At 39.9% G+C, this 18,938-nt stretch overlaps 1 protein-coding gene across 1 annotated transcript in view; it reads right to left on the reverse strand.

Annotated features, from left to right (window-relative positions):
• Positions 1–18,648, reverse strand: part of MCC (MCC regulator of WNT signaling pathway) — a 463,570-nt gene extending 444,922 nt beyond the window's left edge. Inside the window, exon 1 of the mRNA XM_009449469.4 lies at positions 18,407–18,648. Within this exon, the coding sequence (XP_009447744.3) occupies positions 18,407–18,555 (149 nt within the window). The 5' untranslated portion in view covers positions 18,556–18,648. The remainder of the gene's footprint in view (positions 1–18,406) is intronic.
• Positions 18,649–18,938: the final 290 nt, after the last annotated feature.

Consider the following 18,938-nt stretch of genomic DNA (forward strand, 5'->3'; position numbering starts at 1 on the left):
TCTTTGTAGGTCACTAAGGACTTGCTTTATGAATCTGGGTGCTCCTGTATTGGGTGCATATATATTTAGGATAGTTAGCTCTTCTTGTTGAATTGATCCCTTTACCATTATGTAATGGCCTTCTTTGTCTCTTTTGATCTTTGTTGTTTAAACTCTGTTTTATCAGAGACTAGGATTGCAACCTCTGCCTTTTTTTGTTTTCCATTTGCTTGGTAGATCTTCCTCCATCCCTTTATTTTGAGCCTATGTGTGTCTCTGCACGTGAGATGGGTTTCCTGAATACAGCACACTGATGGGTCTTGACTCTTTATCCAATTTGCCAGTCTGTGTCTTTTAATTGGAGCATTTAGCCCATTTACATTTAAAGTTAATATTGTTATGTATGAATTTGATCCTGTCATTTTGATGTTAGCTGGTTATTTTGCTCGTTAGTTGATGCAGTTTCTTCCTAGCCTTGATGGTCTTTACAATTTGGCATGTTTTTGCAGTGGCTGGTACCAGTTGTTCCTTTCCATGTTTAGTGCTTCCTTCAGGAGCTCTTTTAGGGCAGGCCTGGTGGTGACAAAATCTCTCAGCATTTGCTTGTCTGTAAAGTATTTTATTTCTCCTTCACTTATGAAGCTTAGTTTGGCTGGATATGAAATTCTGGGTTGAAAATTCTTTTCTTTAAGAATGTTGAATATTTGTCCCCACTCTCTTCTGGCTTGTAGAGTTTCTGCTGAGAGATCAGCTGTTAGTCTGATGGGCTTCCCTTTGTGGGTAACCTGACCTTTCTCTCTGGCTGCCCTTAACATTTTTTCCTTCATTTCAACTCTGGTGAATCTGACAATTATGTGCCTTGGAGTTGCTCTTCTCGAGGAGTATCTTTGTGGCATTCTCTGTATTTCCTGAATTTGAATATTGGCCTGCCTTGCTACATTGGGGAAGTTCTCCTGGATAATATCCTGCAGAGTGTTTTCCAACTTGGTTCCATTCTCCCTGTCACTCTCAGGTATACCAATCAGATGTAGATTTGGTCTTTTCACATAGTCCCATATTTCTTGGAGACTTTGTTCGTTTCTTTTTATTCTTTTTTCTCTAAACTTCTCTTCTCACTTCATTTCATTCATTTCGTCTTCCATCACTGATACCCTTTCTTCCAGTTGATTGCATCGGCTACTAAGGCTTCTGCATTCGTCACGTAGCTCTCGTGCCTTGGTTTTCAGCTCCATCAGGTCCTTTAAGGACTTCTCTGCGTTGGTTATTCTAGTTATCCATTCATCTAATTTTTTTTCAAAGCTTTTAACTTCTTTGCCATTGGTTCGAATTTCCTCCTGTAGGTCAGAGTCATTTGATCGTCTGAAGCCTTCTCTCAACTCGTCAAAGTCATTCTCTGTCCAGCTTTGTTCCGCTGCTGGTGAGGAGCTGTGTTCCTTTGGAGGAGGAGAGGCACTCTGATTTTTAGAGTTTCCAGTTTTTCTGCTCTGTTTTTTTTCCATCTTTGTCATTTTATCTACCTTTGGTCTTTGATGATGGTGACGTACAGATGGGTTTTTGGTGTGGATGTCCTTTCTGTTTGTTAGTTTTCCTTCTAACAGACAGGACCCTCAGCTGCAGGTCTGTTGGAGTTTGCTACAGGTCCACTCCAGACCCTTTCTGCCTGGGTATCGGCAGCGGTGGCTGCAGAGCAGCAGATACTGGTGAACCACAGATGCTGCTGCCTGATCGTCCTCTGGAAGTTTTGTCTCAGAGGAGTACCTGGCCGTGTGAGGTGTCAGTCCGCGCCTACTGGGGGGTGCCTCCCAGTTAGGCTACTCGGGGGTCAGAGACCCACTTGAGGAGGCAGTCTGTCCTTTCTCATATCTCAAGCTGCATGCTGGGAGAACCACTACTCTCTTCAAAGCTGTCAGAGAGGGACATTTAAGTCTGCAGAGGTTACTGCTGTCTTTTTGCTTGTCTGTGCCCTGCCCCCAGAGGTGGAGCCTACAGAGAGGAAGGCAGGCCTCCTTGAGCTGTGGTGGGCTCCACCCAGTTCGAGCTTCCCAGCCGCTTTGTTTTCCTAATCAAACAACTAACTCAGTAATGGCGGGCGCCCCTCCCCCAGCCTTGCTGCCGCCTTGCAGTTTGATCTCAGACTGCTGTGGTAGCAATGAGTGAGACTCCGTGGGCGTGGGACCCTTCAAGCCATGTGCGGGATATAATCTCCTGGTGTGCCGTTTTTTAAGCCTGTTGGAAAAGTGCAGTATTAGGGTCGGAGTGACCCGATTTTCCAGGTGCCATCTGTCACCGCTTTCTTTGACTAGGAGAGGGAGTTCCCTGATCCCTTGCACTTCCCGGGTGAAGCAATGCCTTGCTCTCCTTCGGCTCATGCACGGTGTGCTGCACCCACTGTCCTGCACCTACTATCTGGCACTCCCCAGTGAGATGAACCCGGTACCTCAGTTGGAAATGCAGAAATCACCCGTCTTCTTTGTCGCTCACGCTGGGAGCTGTAGACCGGAGCTGTTCCTATTCGGCCATCTTCTGAGTGGCCATTCTGAGCATGGTGCATACTTCTTGCAACAAACTTACCCCTGACTAGAATAATATTCACCAATAAAGCCTAGCTGATTGTTTATTCTCCTTTTCCTGAACCTTCCTAAGCAGTTTGCATTTTTATTTGTTTATGCATGTGTATACTTATTGCATAAGACAAAATACTCCTTAAGGTCACAAGTTATAATATATTCAACTTTGTGTTCCTCTGTGCCTACAGTGTACATTCAATGAATGTTTAACAATAATAATTAATATTCTTAAATTTGTTCTGCTCTGACAGTTATCAAATTCTGTAAGTATGGAAGATTTAGGAAGTAATCTGTAAAGTAACTATTGATTGTGAATAGCAAATTATTCCTTTTAGAGAAGGTATAATTTATATTAACAAATAAGGAGCTTTAACTAATTTACAAGATCAAAATGCAATATTTTTTGTGATTTCCTCACCCATATTATTTCACAGATGGTAATTCTGGAAGCATGTAAGCATATGGTTAGAGACAGATTAACATGGTACAGGAGTTTTCCTCTATTTTAGGAATGAGAAAAATCAAAATGCTATTTGGGAGTGTGAAGCACCGTATTTTGTCTTAAGGTAGTATTAATCTATTGGTTCATTCATTCAATGTTGATTTAGCATCTAATCAACGCATGGTGTCAGGTAGTGTGAGAGATACAAAGACATTGTTGCATTCATGATGCTTACGGTCTAGCAGGCGAAAGAAGCAGAATAGAAATTACCATAATACAAGTTAGTATTGGGTAAGTTCCTTTATTTTTATTATATTATTACTTTTAAATGTTAGTTTACTGTGACTACCCAGTAACTAACCAGAGGGATAGCTTATGAAAAGTAGACTACAAAATATTAATTTAAGAATCTCTTTCTAACTTTTATATACCTTGGAGTAGTCAAGATAAAACTGGCTGGGTGCAGTGGCTCACACCTGTAATCCCAGCACTTTGGGAGGACAAGACAGGAGGATCACTTGAGTACAGGAGTTTGAGACCAGCCTGGGAAACACAGTAAGACCCTATCTCTAGAAAAAATTTTTAAATTAGCTGGGCATGGGGGTGCATGCCTCTAGTTCCAGCTACTTGGAAGCCTGATGCGGGAGGGTTACTTGAGCCCAGGAGTGTGAGGCTGCCATGGGCTATAATCACACTACTATGCTCTATCCTGGATGACAGAGCAAGACCCTGTCTCAAAACAAAAACAAAACAAAACAAAATACTGTGTGGGCAACTGTCCATCAACTTTTCAGTAACAACTATAACACAAAATTATGAGTAGTTTTTAGGTTTACTCCATCTCATAACCTTCACTTAGGAATTGACAAAAAATCCTAACCAAGAATTCAATGCTTTTGAAAATACTATTACTGCATGGAATTAAAGGAACTGGATAATAAAAACTACTAATAAAGAGAAACTATGGATTTATCAGGGTTAGTTCATAAACAACCAGACAGCTGCCCAATAGAGACTAACTTAAACAGCATGCCTTTCCATAAGAATATGCTACCACTAAAATCCTGAGCTGGTACCTACAATCCATAAAAATCAAAGTATTTCAGTCCTGAAAAGCTGATAGAAAAAAATCCCAGAAGAAGAAAATGATACTGATTAGAAAGTGATGTGAGACTTATCTAAAGTTACACAACCAGTTAGTAGCAGGGGCACTGAATTTTGGTCACACTGATCTTTTAGATTAGGTAAAATGCACCTAATATGTATTTTCAAAATATAAATTCCTCAGCTAAATTGGACAAAAAGTTGATAAACCTTTTTCTAAAAATTATCAAGCATTTGAAGTGTTTCTATTAAGTGGTGGGCACTGAGGTTACAAAGGCAAAAGAAAAGAAAGCATGGTCTCTGCCTTGAGTATGGGGAGAAAGGAAATGAAAACTATGAGAATATCCAGTGTGAGCAGTGCTGGTGTAGGAGTATGTGCAAGGTACTAGGGCATCAGGAAAGTGTCCAGAGAGGAGCAGCTATATGGAAACAGCCTAGAAAAAAATGAGAGGGTGCTCACCAGACAGGTAAGGGTGAGAGAAAGGCACTTACAGGGAGCTGCATGTGCACAGCACCGATGCTTGGAGCAGCCTGGGACGCTGCAGTGAAAGAGGAATGCAGCAAGAGATAATGCTGGAGGGGGAGTGGAGTCACCGTGCCAGACGGGCAGGGCCTTAAATTAAATGCCCCTAGAAGGAGTCTGAACTTATCTGTAAGGAACAGGCAACTGTTGAAGGATTTTAGGAAGAGCTGCCTGCTCAGTTCTGTGTTATAGAAAAATGACTTCAGTGTCAGTGCCGAGAGTCCTGGAGGGGGCAAGCCTGCAGATTAGAATACTAGGACAATAATCCTGGTTAGAGATGAAGTAGCTTAGGAAACCAAAAAGGGAGAGAGGGATAAGCCGCACTGATTTCATCCTTTGCCTATAATAAATATAAAATTGCCAACACATTTTCAGAAGAGGAAACACCTCCCCAACAATTTTCTCAGTGACTTTCATCCTGTTTATTACTGTGAAGTAAAGTCAGCTTAAGACTACATCACATAAGATTGAACAAATAAAGCCCTCTCTTGAAAGCATCAACCTCTAATGTAGAATATTTTGTTAAGCTTCTCATTTCTCAGAAAGAAGTTCTGAAATTTTATAAATAAATGCAAAATTCTGATATTTAAAGGAAATGCAGCCACATCGTTATGAAAATGCTTCCCTTCACCCCATCTACTTTCTCACTTCCTTCATTTATACTACAAATTTGGGCATGTGGATGTTTTAAATAATAGACAACAGGTGTACTAAACAATGTCACTTGCCATAATATTGAATAGATGCCCAATTAACACCAACATTAAGTATAAATGCCCTTTCAAGTATCTTGTATACCACTGATGTGAATGTTTTAAATAATTAAACACAAAGCTCATCTATCTAGAATTTTCCAAGCAACAGTTTCACAAGTAAATATTCAACTGAGAGTTACATCAGACAAACATTTAATGCTTATTAGTCAATCTAGAAACTTGTTCAATTTACTTTTTCACTTTATTAGGTGACAGGGATCCAAATGTTTGAAAAAGTAATAGGTCCAGAGAGTCCTTCTACCTACCTATCTTTTTTTCTCCCATCAGTTAGAGTCATCGATAATCAATGGCATAAATTTAGTAATGACTCATTTACATATTTAAACTGGCATTTTGAAATGACAATGAGAAGCTGACAATTAACTGTTCTCTAAGGAAATGCCCTTTCTCTCCATATGGCTTCCACTCTGAGACTAAGAATTAAAGAGATTTTTCAATTTATGGAACAAGAGAGAGTCTCTCCAGCTGAGACTCCCATGTCATTTCATTTAGAATGCAAATCTCAACATTGTAAATGTCATTCCTACTGATGCTAAGAAGGCAGTTATAAAATGAAAAATCACCCTCACCATAGAGCTTTGGTAAATTAAAAAGTAAAGGACTTTAAGACTTTAAGGGAAAATAAGTTTTCTCATGTTAGCTAGGCCGCATGTATGGTGGGAAATACCCTCAAGAAGTTATGTTACCTTAGCTCCTCACCTTAAAATGAAAATACTAATTCCTGTTGCAAAGATTACATAAAATAATGCATGGTCTGATTGTAAAGTATAAAGGTTTGTGTAAACATATGCCATTATTACTTTAGACTTCCACTGATATGTTGACTCAAAATAAAAAGACTGTAAAATGATCCTGTGACCCAGAGGAAAAATCAAAAGTACCCTGAAAAACATAGTTACTAAAAATGCACGTGAACGAATTAGTTTACAGATTCAACACAATCCTTATAAAACTCTCAGCTGTGTTTTTCGAAAAGATCGAAAACTAATCCTAAAATTCACATGAATACTCAAGGGACCAACCACAGACTAAAAACCTTGGAAAAGAAGAACAAAGTTGGACAATTCGTACTTCCCAATTTCAAAACTTAGAATACAGCAACAGTAATCAAGACAGTATGGTACTAGTATAAGGATAGGCACACAGAGCAATGGAAAGGACTTGAGAGTTCAGAAATATATTCTTACATTTTTGGTCTATTGATTTTTGACAAGGGTGTCAAGAAAATGGGAAAACAGACGAGTACTTTCAACAAATGGCTGTTGACAACTGAATATCCACATTCAAAAGAATGAAGTTGGATCCCTTCTTCACACCATACACAAAAATTAACTCAAGTGGATCATAGACTTAAATATAAGAGCTAAAACTATAAAACTCTTAGAAGAAAACATTTAAATTATTTCTGACCTTTGGTTAGACAAAGACTTTTTAGCGACAGTATCAAAACACAAGCAATAAAAGGCCACAGAATGTACAATATCCATAGCAGGCAAGTCTAGAGAGGCAGCAAACTAGTGGTTGCCTAGGGCGGGAGTGGTTAGGGGAAATGAGGATGACTGCTAATGGGTACAGGGTTTCTTTTTGAGGTGATGAAACTACTCTAAAATTGGTTGTGATGATTGTTACACGACTCTGAATATATACGACCATTGAATTGTATGCTTTAAATGGGTTAATTATGTAGTACGTCAATTATATCTCAATAAAGCTAGTTAAATATAACTTAAAGAAATGTATGTGAAAAGCCGCATTGAGTAGTGGTCATGACCTTCATTTGTTAAACATGAGTTTGAATTCAGGTCCTACTAACTGTGGAATCTTGAGCAAATAACAGTAATTCTGAGCCTGTTTTTCTCATCTTTAAATTCTGTAATAAAAATTCCTTTCTCAAAGGAATGAGTATTAAATGAGATCATGCAGACTAAGTGCTTACTTGGCACAGCCTAGTATACAGTAAGCACTCAATAATATTAGCTATTAAAAGAAGAGATATGTGGGCCTAGACTGTAGGTAGTTGCTAAAAACAAAACAAAACAAAAACCAGTAAGTTGGTTGAGGCATTTCTGTAAATGTTATTTTTTAAATTATATATAAACTTAATAATAAACAGGGTGCTTCCAAATAGGCAGGCTCACTTTGAAATACTCAGTACAAAGCGAAAGGAGGTCATAATCATAGGTCACAGAGGCTGGATTTACCGTTTCACCTAAAACAGCTAGAAAACCAAATACATGAAATAATGATTTTCAGACATCATATAACAGCATAAGAATACAATCCATGAGTAAAGGGCAACAAGCAAGGTGAGCCTACACTTACACCAACTTGCTGCCTGGAGGCAGTCTATACGCTGCAGAACAGGAGGGAAAATCCAAACTGCACCCAGTGGTCTCACTGAGTTGAGGAGAGAGAGAACAAAATTCAGGGAAGCCAAGGGAGATTAAATTTGTGGTGCAGAGGGAAGAGGAAGGAATGCTTTAGATAAAAGGAGCTCCAGAGATGTGAAGAGTAGGCTAATTTAAATTAGCCCTAGTCTAAAGACTCCTCTAGTCATGCCAAACAAAGAAAGCTTAAAGGCAAGCTTCCAAAAGAGCCAAACTCAACTGCAAGCCACAACAAAGTATAGGAATACAATACAGAAACCAGTACCGAACAAGTTAATATATCTGGCATCCAATTAAATGTAACTAGGCTTGCAAAGAAGCAGAAAACAGTTCCATAACCATGAGAAAAATCAATCAATAAACCCAGAAATGACAGAGATGATGGAATTGGCAGATAAGAATTTTAAAAGTTATAAATATGCTCCATGTGTTCAAATGGAACTTCTAGAGGTGAAAAATACAGTACGAATACAATATGAAAAATGCAATATCACTCCACTTTTTGGTGATGACACTAAGACAGAGGCAGGGTTTGGTGCCAACTCACATAGTGGCAGAGCCTAGAGGGAACCCAACTTTCCTGGCTCTGATCCAGGGCTCTTTCCACTATGCTGCAGAGAAATAACACGATCTGACAGACACTTTAGTTGGTTACTGGCTGCTGTATGCCTGGGCCTTAGGTGGAATGTAGAGGCAACAAGAGTAGAAGTAGGAGTCTGTTATAATAGACATGGTGATAAACAAGTGATGGTTTGGACCTCAGTGGTAGAAAGGAAGATGGTAAGAAACGGTTGGATATTAGGTATATTTTAAAGAGTTGGTAGGGTTGCTAATGGGTTGGATGTAGCATTTGAAAAGAGGAAAATGCAAGAAGACTTCAAGTTTCTGACTTGAACCTCTAGCAAGGGAGTAGCCATTTACTGTAATGGAGAAAACTAAGGGAGGAGCAGCCTGGGGAGAGGAGTCAGGAATTTGGTTCTGTATGTGATAAGCTTGGGATGCCATCAGACATGGAAGTCAAGTATGCAGTTACTGCATATAGCTGTCTGAAATTCAAGGGTGACATTGAGGTCAGAGATATGGAAAGAGTAAAGATGGTGGACAAATGACTAAAATTTGGAAGCTCTGGGCTTTAAGGGTTTTTAGATAAGAGGAATCTGTGATCCAATAATGTGGCATCATGTTCCTCAGGCAAAGCAGTCTCCTGCCAGTCTCACAGAGAGTCCTTCTTATCATTATGGCTTCTCACACTATTTGTCAGGATTATCCACTTTCTTTCCCTGTGTTTCTGCATTATCTATCTCGCATAGCTACTGTGAGCATTACATAAGCGATATGAATATCTGGTAGGCACTCCATACGTGTTAGCTGTATCTTATCTGAAACAGATAATCCTGTTTCTCAAAAGTAATATGGTTTCACTTGTATGTGAATGTTCATAATGCCTTTACTTACAATAGCCTCAAACTAGATACAACCAAAATGTCCATCAATTAATGAATGGATAAACAAATTGTGGCACCTTCATACAATGAAATGTTAGTAATAAAAAGGAACTACTGATATATGTAAAAGTATGCATGAATTTCACAAGCATGATGTTGCTCAAAAAATGTCAGATGCAAAAATAATACATGTTGTATGATTCCATTTATGTGAAATACTAAAAGACAAATCTAATCTGCAGTGACAGAAAGCAGATCAGTGGTTGCAGGGGACTGGGTCTGGGGTAGCAATTGACTAGGAAGGGGCACAGGAAACTTGTGTTATGAAAATCAATCCTGATTTTGGTGGTGGTTAAAGCGGTATATAAATTTGTCAAAACTCATTGAAATATACACTTTAAATGGGTTCCTTTTATTGCATGTCAGTAAATCAGAGAATACTGCATTATCGGTTAGCTCTTCTCAAAAGTAATATGGCTTCACTTGTATGTGAATGTTCATAACGCCAATGTGTCCTCTTCAAAATTGTCTCCCATGTTACTTTACAATCCTAAGTAGGGCTCTACTTTTTATCTTGAGCTACCACAAGGGGAGTTCTGTAGGGTGTTTTTTTAATCTAATTAAAATATGAAATAGGATCATATTTTTGACTTATCTTGGTAGGCTGATTGCTTTATGGCTGGTCTTAGGATTTTAATGGTTTTTCTTTTTTCTTCTTTATTCTCCCACTTAGGTTCAGATTATACATTTCTTAGTGACACTATGGTTTCATTGTAGCTTTGAGGCTTTCAGTGCTATTCAGTTTCTTTAATGCTTGGCTTTGGTTATGCTGCCATTTCAATCTCACAAAGGCTCTCTTTCAAAAATTGTGTTCCAGAGTTACTGCTTCCAAGAAGAATAAATATATTGCAGGCTTTATGCTTATGTCACGAGAATCTACTTTTCTATGAGACAAGGAATCTAGAGGTCATAGTCTTTCTGTTCCATTTACCTTTGGTTCAAGTGACTCTTTCAACCCTTTAAAAGTTAGATGACTTTTCTCTCTTGCCTCTCCAAGTTCAATTTCTGCTAACACTGAATAAGAGAGAATAGTAGATTATGTTTAAGATGTATATAAATTTGTAGTTCTTTAGATAAGCAAACTACCATATTCTCCATTAAATCTGACAACCTTTTGTTGTTTATAGTTGTTGCTGCTGTTTCTTAAGGACGACTGAGCAAAGCGCCTGCAAGCAATTTTCGGTCATACATTTCACTGATAACTTCAGTTTTGACTAATTCTCTAATAACATAGTACATGGAACAATGAAGGTGTTTATTCTAGCATTATATAAAATACCATATTTCAAAACTTCTAAGATGCACAGTTTAACATTGTGAAATCTGAATGTTTCTTAAAATTTATTGGCCTTGTGCCAACACAGTTACCATTGCTTGTTCTGTGTGAATCAGGTTGTTATTCCTTCTAAAATGGACTAAATAACTGCAAACCTCAATGCTTCCTCAAGAATAAAAGTCGTGGTTATTGTCTGAGAAACTTCCATCAACGTCTTCCATTAAGATCAGGAGTGTCAACATCAATACTTGCAGAAAGGGTGTAGGCATCTTAGAAGAAAATACTATAGAAAATAGTTTGCTGCATCCCTAAATATTTTGATGTCACAGAGGTTGATGTGAAACACAACATCAGTACTCTAAATCAAAAGGTGATTTGGAAGATTTGGATTTCATTATTTTTATTTATTTTATTTTATTTTCAGACAGTGTCTTGCTGTGTTGCCCAGGCTGAGTGCAGTGGGTATTCACAACTCACTGCAGCCTTGATCTCCCAGGCTCAACTGATCCTCCCTCCTCAGCCTCCTGAGTAGCCAGTACTACAGGTGCAAGCTGCCATGCCTGGGTAATTTTTGTAATTTTTTTGTAGAGACAGGGTTTCTCCATGTTGCTCAGGCTCGTCTTGAACTCCTAGGTTCAAGAGATCCACCTGCCTCAGCCTCCCAAAGTGCAGGGATTACAGGCGTGAGCCATTGCAGCTGGCCAAGACTTGGATTTTAAATATGAAGAAGTTTTAGAATTATTTTAAACAATTTGAATATGAAGAAGTTTTAGAATTATTTTAAACAATTTGATTAGCCTATTTCCCTTTTTATATATGTACAAGAGTGCAATATGATAAAAATCTATAACTCAACAATTTTAAGGGAGTCCTTTCAGTAAGAATTTTAAAATTCTAAGTGGTAAGAATTATTTTGCCATAGTTTAATTGGTACATAAAGTAATGGTTTGTCTTAGTCTTTGGCAACTTAGATTTAATGAAATTCTAAAAGAAATAATTAGAAACAATCTAAATAGTCAACAACAGAACAATAATTAAATTAATTAAATAAATAATGAGATTACAACAAATATAAATCTTTTTGGCCAGGCGCGGTGGCTCACACCTGTAATCCCAGCACTTTGGGAGGCTGAGGCAGGTGGATCACAAGGTCAGGAGTTCGAGACCAGCCTGGCCAACATGGTGAAACCCCGTTTCTACTAAAAATACAAAAAAATTAGCTGGGCGTGGTGGCGCACACCTGTAGTCCCAGCTACTCAGGAGGCTGAGGCAGAAGAATCGCTTGAACCTGGGAGGCGGAGGTTGCATTGAGCCAAGATTGTGCCACTTTACTCCAGCCTGGGTGACAGAGTGAGACTCCATCTCAAAAAAATAAAAAATAAAAAATAAATCTTTTTTTAACAGCTTTGTTGAGTTATATAATTCACATACCATAATGTTCACCCACTGTTTTTTACTATATTCACAGAGCTGTAAAACTATCACTACAACCAATTTTAGAACACTTTTGTCATTTCAAAAAAAGAAATCCTATACTCTTTAGCTCTCATTCATCTATTCTTCCCATTACCCACAAACCTGAGTAACCACTAATCCACTTTCTATAGACATTTCACATAAATGAAATAATATAATATGTGGCCTTTTGTGACTGGCTTCTTTCACTTAGCATTAATGTTTTCAAGGTTCATCCTTGTTATAGCATGTATTAGTACCTCATTCCTTTTTACGGTTGAAAAATATTCCACTACATGAATACATCACATCTTGTTTATTCATTCATCAGATGATGAACATTTGGGTACATCTTTTGACTATTATAAACAATGTTGTTATGAACATTCATTTATGTTTTTGGGTGGACATATATTTTCAGTTCTCCTAGCTGTATATCTAGGAGTAGCATTGCTGGGGTCATACGCCAATTCTATGTTTATGTTTTAGAGGAATTGCTAGACTGTTTTCCAAAGTAGCTGCATCATTTCACATTGCTATCGGCAATATAGAAGGGTTCTGATTTATTTACATCCTTGTCAACACTTATTATCTGACTTGTTGATTATAGTCTTCCTAGTGGGTGTAAAGTAGAATCCCATGGTAGTTTTGATTTGCATTTCCCTAGTGGCTAATGATGTTGAGCATCTTTTCATGTGCATATTGGCTATGTGTATGTCTTCCTTGGAGAAATGTCTATTCAGATCCTTTGTCCATTTTTACATTGGGTTATTTGTCTTTTTATTATTAAGTATTCTTTATAAATTCTAAATACTAGTCCTTTATCAGATGTACAATTCGTAAATATTTTCTCCCATTCTGCAGGTTGTCTTTCACTCTTTTGATAGTGTTTTTTGAAGCATAAACTTAAAAAATTTGCAGAAGCCTAATTTAACAATTTTTTCTTTTGTAGCTTGTGCTTTTGGTGTCACATATAAGAATCCATTGCCAAATCGAAGTTCACAAAGATTTAGCTCTATTTTTTCTTCTAAAAGTTTAATAGTTATAGTTCTTATATTTAAGTTTTTGATACATTTTGAGGTAATTTTTGTAGATGGTGTGAGGAAAGTGTCCAACTTCATTCTTTTATAAGTGACTATCCAGTTGTCCCCATATCATTTCTCAAAAAGATGATTTTTTCCCCCATTTTACCCTTGACCTTGGCATTCTTAATCTTGGTGCTTTTGTTGAAAATCAATTGACATGAATATGTAGGTTTATCCCTGGACTTTCAATTCTATTCCATTGACCTATTTGTGTATCGTTATGCTAGTACCATAGTGTCTTAATTACTGTTGCTTTGGAGCAAGTTTTGAAATTAGAAAGCATGAATCCTCCAACTTTGTTCTTTTTCAAGATTGTTTTGACTCTTCTGGGTCCTTTAAGTTTCCTCATGAATTTTAAAATCAGTTCATCAATTTCTGCAAAAAACAGCAGTTGGTATTCTGAGAAGGATTGCATTGATTCTGTAAATCAATTTGGGAAGTATTGCCATCTTAACAAAAAGTTTTCCTATCCATGAACATGTGATTTTTTCCATTTATCCAATCATTTTTAATGTACCCATAGAGGAATGGCATCATGCAGATATATCACTGGGAAAATAGAAATAATATCCCTTGGTTATGGGATTAGAGATCATTTTGATCTTATTTTTGTATATTTCTATATGTTTCCAAATTTTCAACAACAAGAGTATCTTTTATATAACCCCAAAGAAGTTATTTTTAAAGAAAAAATATATTTAATAAAATATACACGTATCCTCAAAGACCTAAAGACAGAAATACCATTCAACCCAGCAGTCTCATTACTAGGTATATACTCAAAGGAATATAAATCGTTGTATTATAAAGACACATGCACCTGTATGTTCACTGCAGCACTATTCACAATAGTAAAGACATGGACTCAACCTAAATGCCCACTGATGATAGACCAGACAAAGAAAGTGTGGTATGTATACACCATGTGATACTACACAGTCATAAAAAAAAACTAGATCGCGTCCTTTGCAAGGACATGGATGGGACTGGAGGCCATTACCCTTAGCAAACTAACACAAGAACAGAAAACCAAATATCACATGGTCTCACATATAAGTGGGAGCTAAATGGTGAGAACACATGGACACATAGAGGGGAACAACACGCACTGGGGCCTATCAGATGGTGGAAGTTGGAAGGAGGGGGAGGATCAGGAAAAATAACTAATGGGTACTAGGCTTAGTACCCATAACTAGTCGGCACTAGGCTTAGTATCCATAACTAGTGGGCACTAGGCTTAGTACCCATAACTAATGGGTACTAGGCATGGGTGATGAAATAATCTGTACAACAAACCCCCACGACACAAGTTTACCTATGTAACAAATCTGCACATGTACCCTTGAATTTAAAATAAAAGTTAAAAATATACATATTTAAAATATTACATAAATATGGAAAATATCTGAAAATGAAAATGTTTGAAACATTTTCCAATATACGTGAACATACCACTGTTTATTCTTGGTCACATTTTCATCAGAATTTGCTGATTGTGTGCTACATGGTAGATACTGTGCTAAGTACTGAGTACATGGTTTTTGAGAAAACAGATATGATTTCTGCCCTCAGGAAGCCTACATTTAGTGACAGAATGACAATAAACAGGGAAAGTAGCAAACAGAAATGGAATTATAAGTTGTAAAGGGCACTTTGAAAGAAAGCAATCAGTACTATGATGGACAATAATGGCAGGATAAAGCAAATCTATTTTGATATAGTGGTCAGGGAAGCTCTCTCTAAGGCATCAACATTTGAGCTGAGACTTGGGAACTCAAAAATGTTAAGCGCTGGCTTTCAATATTTGTCAAAGGTATGTTCAACATAAGCAGTTTCTTATATTGAACGGTAAAAACAAAAAGCTTTAAAATTCCAAAGGGAAAATAATTTCAACAAATAGAGTAACCTCCACCACCTTCTATAATATGATATGCAGGGTCCAAAAAATCCAGTACCATAAAATATGTGGTAAAGTCATTGTAAGGTTAATGAAATGCACTGAAAGAGCTTACGGTGGTCTCACTCTGCTGCCCAAATCCAGCGGAGTCCCAGCCACAGTTTGGAGCTGCTTGATCATAGCTTTCTGTTCTACCTTAACTATTGATGGGGATGATTCTGGGTCCCTTTTATAGGCTAAAGTTCCTTGGCAGAAGCAACAATTCCAAGAATCTAGTTAGCTGATGCCTTTTTTGTCAGCCTGATAGGAAGACTGGGCCAAGAGAATACTGAAAGCACAAAGCACCACCCCTTACCTCCCTGACATTTCCCCTAATGGCCCAGTTTCTCTTCCACTTATCCTTCCCCCACACTTAAGATTTCCAGCCTACTCCTGTTTAGAATGAGGGTTCGGCAGAGGACCAGAGCAAATATACTTGAATGTGGATTATCATGGGATGGGGGGTTTATTATAGGTATTAACTGCTACTTGCCCACCCAATATCTATTTCCTGCTCTTAGTAACAGAACCCAGATTTTGTTTAGGAGGTAATGTGCCTAGTTGAATTATATGCTTCCTCAGACTCTACTGAAGTAGGCATGGTTAAGTGATGTAGTATGACCAATAAGATGTCAATTAAGGGATTTGGGAAAGCTCTGCTTTAATGATACAGGCACCACTTATTTCCACTTCCTTTTACATCTTCTTCCCTAGAATTTGGGGATGAAGAGGAAGACAGGGCAATCACCTTTGGACTATGAGATAACCATGAGGATGAATGCTTTATGTGAAAAATGGTGTTGGAGAAAGGTAGAAGGTAGCTGGGACTGACACCACCGCAGAGCTGCTGCCCCAACCTAGATAGCCTACCTCCACATTTCTACTAGGTGACAAAGCCAACCCTTATTTGACTGTGGTTAGGTTACTGTGATGACATATAGTCATCTGAAATTCTAACAGATACAGCTGTCTACCAGGAACATAAATTTAACGTCTTTGGATGAATCCAAAGTTTTTAAGGTTTTAATGTAAAAAGTCCAACTCTCATGTCTGATAGAACAGGAATGCACAACCCTCCAAACCATATCACCCACTACAGAGTGGTAAGTACAGGTCATTAAATGAAAGCAGCACAGAAAAGTGGCTTCAGAGAGTCATTTAATGCCCCTTACCTTCATTAGCCCCATTCCCCAAGTCTTACCACATAAACGTAAATTCCAGGTAAAACTGTGCTTACCAGGTAAACACACTTCCAGACAAGTTCCTTGTTGCCCTAGATTGCCATCCCTAAACTTCTCCTACATGGCAATTCTGCCACAGCATAATTTTCAGGGCAGCTCCACCCACAGTTAAAGTTATGATTTAGGGTTCATTACTACACATACCTTGAAACTTTTAAGCAGACACATTAAAGTAATGCAGCTCAAGGAATGTTAACAACTTTTTCCACTTTTGCCCCAGCCAGTTTCTACTCTAATCCAAAACGGCTTCTTTATCACCACCCGCTTTACTCAAATTACGCTTACAGAATTCATTATCCTCCCGGGTAGAATCACCGAAAATAATGTGAGCATTTATACAGAAAGTGTAGTTCAGATAAAGCAATATATTAATAGGCCAAATTAGAAAAGGATAGCACGCTGCTAGTTTTCTATATGCACTCTTGCCCATGTGAAATTAAACTTTTTTGCATCCATGCGGGGAGCGGTGGCTCAGGCCTGTAATCTCAGCGCTTCCTAAGGCCGAGGCGGGCGGATCACTTGGGGTCAGGAATTCGAGACCAGCCTGGCCAAATGGTGAAGCCCCTTCTCTACTAAAAATACGAAAATTAGCCGGGAGTGGTAGTGAGCACCTGTAATCCCAGCTACTCGGGAAGCTGAGGCAGGAGAATCTCTTGAACCAGGAGGCGGAGATTGCAGTGAGCCAAGACCACGCCACTGTACTCCAGCCTGGGTGATAGAGCGAGATTCTGTCTAAAAAAAAAAAAAAAAGTATCCAAAGTTGGAGTTTGCCTTTATTATTGCAAATGAGAAAATAACCTTTCAAGTAGGAAAACAACAAAAAGGAAAACTATATAATGAAATTTCTTTTACTCCCAGAACCAAAATAACGAGACTTCCAGATAGAAATTTGCATGGAGTCAATCAGAATTACATATTATTTTCATTTCCGAACAGAATTACTCCATCAAGTTTTCTGATATCTTCCTAATGTTTCTCAGTAAAACTTTAGGAAAGTAATAAAAATTCACCTAAGAATGATCAAAATTGCGTTGAGTCCCAAATAAATAATTTTTTTTTTATTTTAAGGGAAAAATTCCGCAATTTTTTTTTTTTTCAGGTAGGCAGGGACAATCAGGAAGCAGCCCCGGATTTTCAGAAACGATCTTTAGCATCACCAAGACATAGACTAAAGAAACATGTAATGCACAACTTAGGCTGCTCCCTCATCCAAGGCAATTCAAATTTCCACGGATACCAAGTCTTCAATGGCCGGTGTCAACCATTCAATAGAAGCATACCAGAAAATGTTGCGATTGCCTTCTTCACCACAAGAGTCTAAGTGACACAAATTTGGGCAGAAGTAATTATTTGGCCAAGCCGGGAGGCAGGAAGCTTAAATACCGCCTCTGCAGGAGGTGCGGCGGATCCGAAGCAAACACCCCAAAGTTTGTTTGTGAGTGGAGGCGCGGAGGCGCCCGGAGCCACGACGAAGCTCACCTGGTCAGCGCACAGAGCCGGGTAGGAGTCGGGTGTAGCCCCAGTTTGCTCCTGAGCGCTTCGTTCCTCTCAGGCTAGTGCCTTTAAATCAATACTGGGTGGCAAACGATACCCATTCTTTGGGCTCTGAAGTTTGGAATTCATGGGTTCTGCGGCACAAGAAAGTTTCTTCGCAGGTTATTTCCCTGTCCGAGGCTGTCGCTTAGCGCATCTCCTGCCGGTGCGGCCCCGGGGTGTCCACCGAGCCGCCGGGCAGATCGCTGCCCCGTGCCGCGGCATCTTGATGCCCAGGACCCCGAGGCTGTGGGGCAGCCCCTCCTACCTGGGACAAGCGGCCAGAACTCCTTTTCCCACAGGGAAGAACACTCCGAGCCCCGGGAAGAATGTGCATCCTAAGGAGATGTCTCCCAACGCCTAGACAAAGACAGCGCTGGGAAAAGTTGGACCAACTGGCACCCCCGCAAGGCGAACAGAGCAGCCCCTAGGCCTTGGTGGCCGAGCCGGCTACGCGCTCTCGGAGTCGCGGCCAACTTTTCCCGCGAGCTTCTGAGCAACTTGCCGCAAGTTGGGGCGAGGGGGCAGAGCAGGGGTCAAGGGCGCGCGGCGGGACTGATCTCGCTTCTGTCGGTTTCCTCGTACCTCCCCGCGTACCTGCTGATGTATCCGTCCCCGTCGCCGTCGCACGTCTGGAAGAGGCGCCGCATCCTCTCCTCCTCGCCGGTGCTGGACGTGTCGCTGCTGCTGCCGCCGCCGCCGCCGCTACTGGAGCTCCCCGCAGCCGCTGCCGCCGCGGCCGCCATCACGCGCCCGCTCCCTACTTGGGAGGAGGAGGACGCGCGGCCGCAGCTGGAATCCGCCCGGCGCGCAAGCTGCCTGCAGCCCCGAACCTGCCTGACAACGGAGCATGCCCAGTGGCCGCCGGGGCGCTCCGGGCGAGGGATTCCACCTCTCCGGGTTTTGCCTGGACTGGGAAGATGGGCGCTCTGGAATCGCCCGAGGAGGCACCTCAGGGAAGAGGGAGGAGGGGAAGGTGGCTGGAAGAGTCAGGGAGCTAAGGGTGGCAACGGGAACACAAGAGGAGGCAGAATACACTGGAAGCCCCCGGGAAGGGTGTCAGCATTGTGCATCCGGCAACGACGCGGGCCCGGGACACTTGGGGACGCTTCAGGCAGAGGGCGGGTGT

The sequence above is a fragment of the Pan troglodytes genome, chromosome 4 (genome assembly GCF_028858775.2).
Source record: "Pan troglodytes isolate AG18354 chromosome 4, NHGRI_mPanTro3-v2.0_pri, whole genome shotgun sequence".
Classification (NCBI taxonomy): Eukaryota; Metazoa; Chordata; class Mammalia; order Primates; family Hominidae; genus Pan; species Pan troglodytes.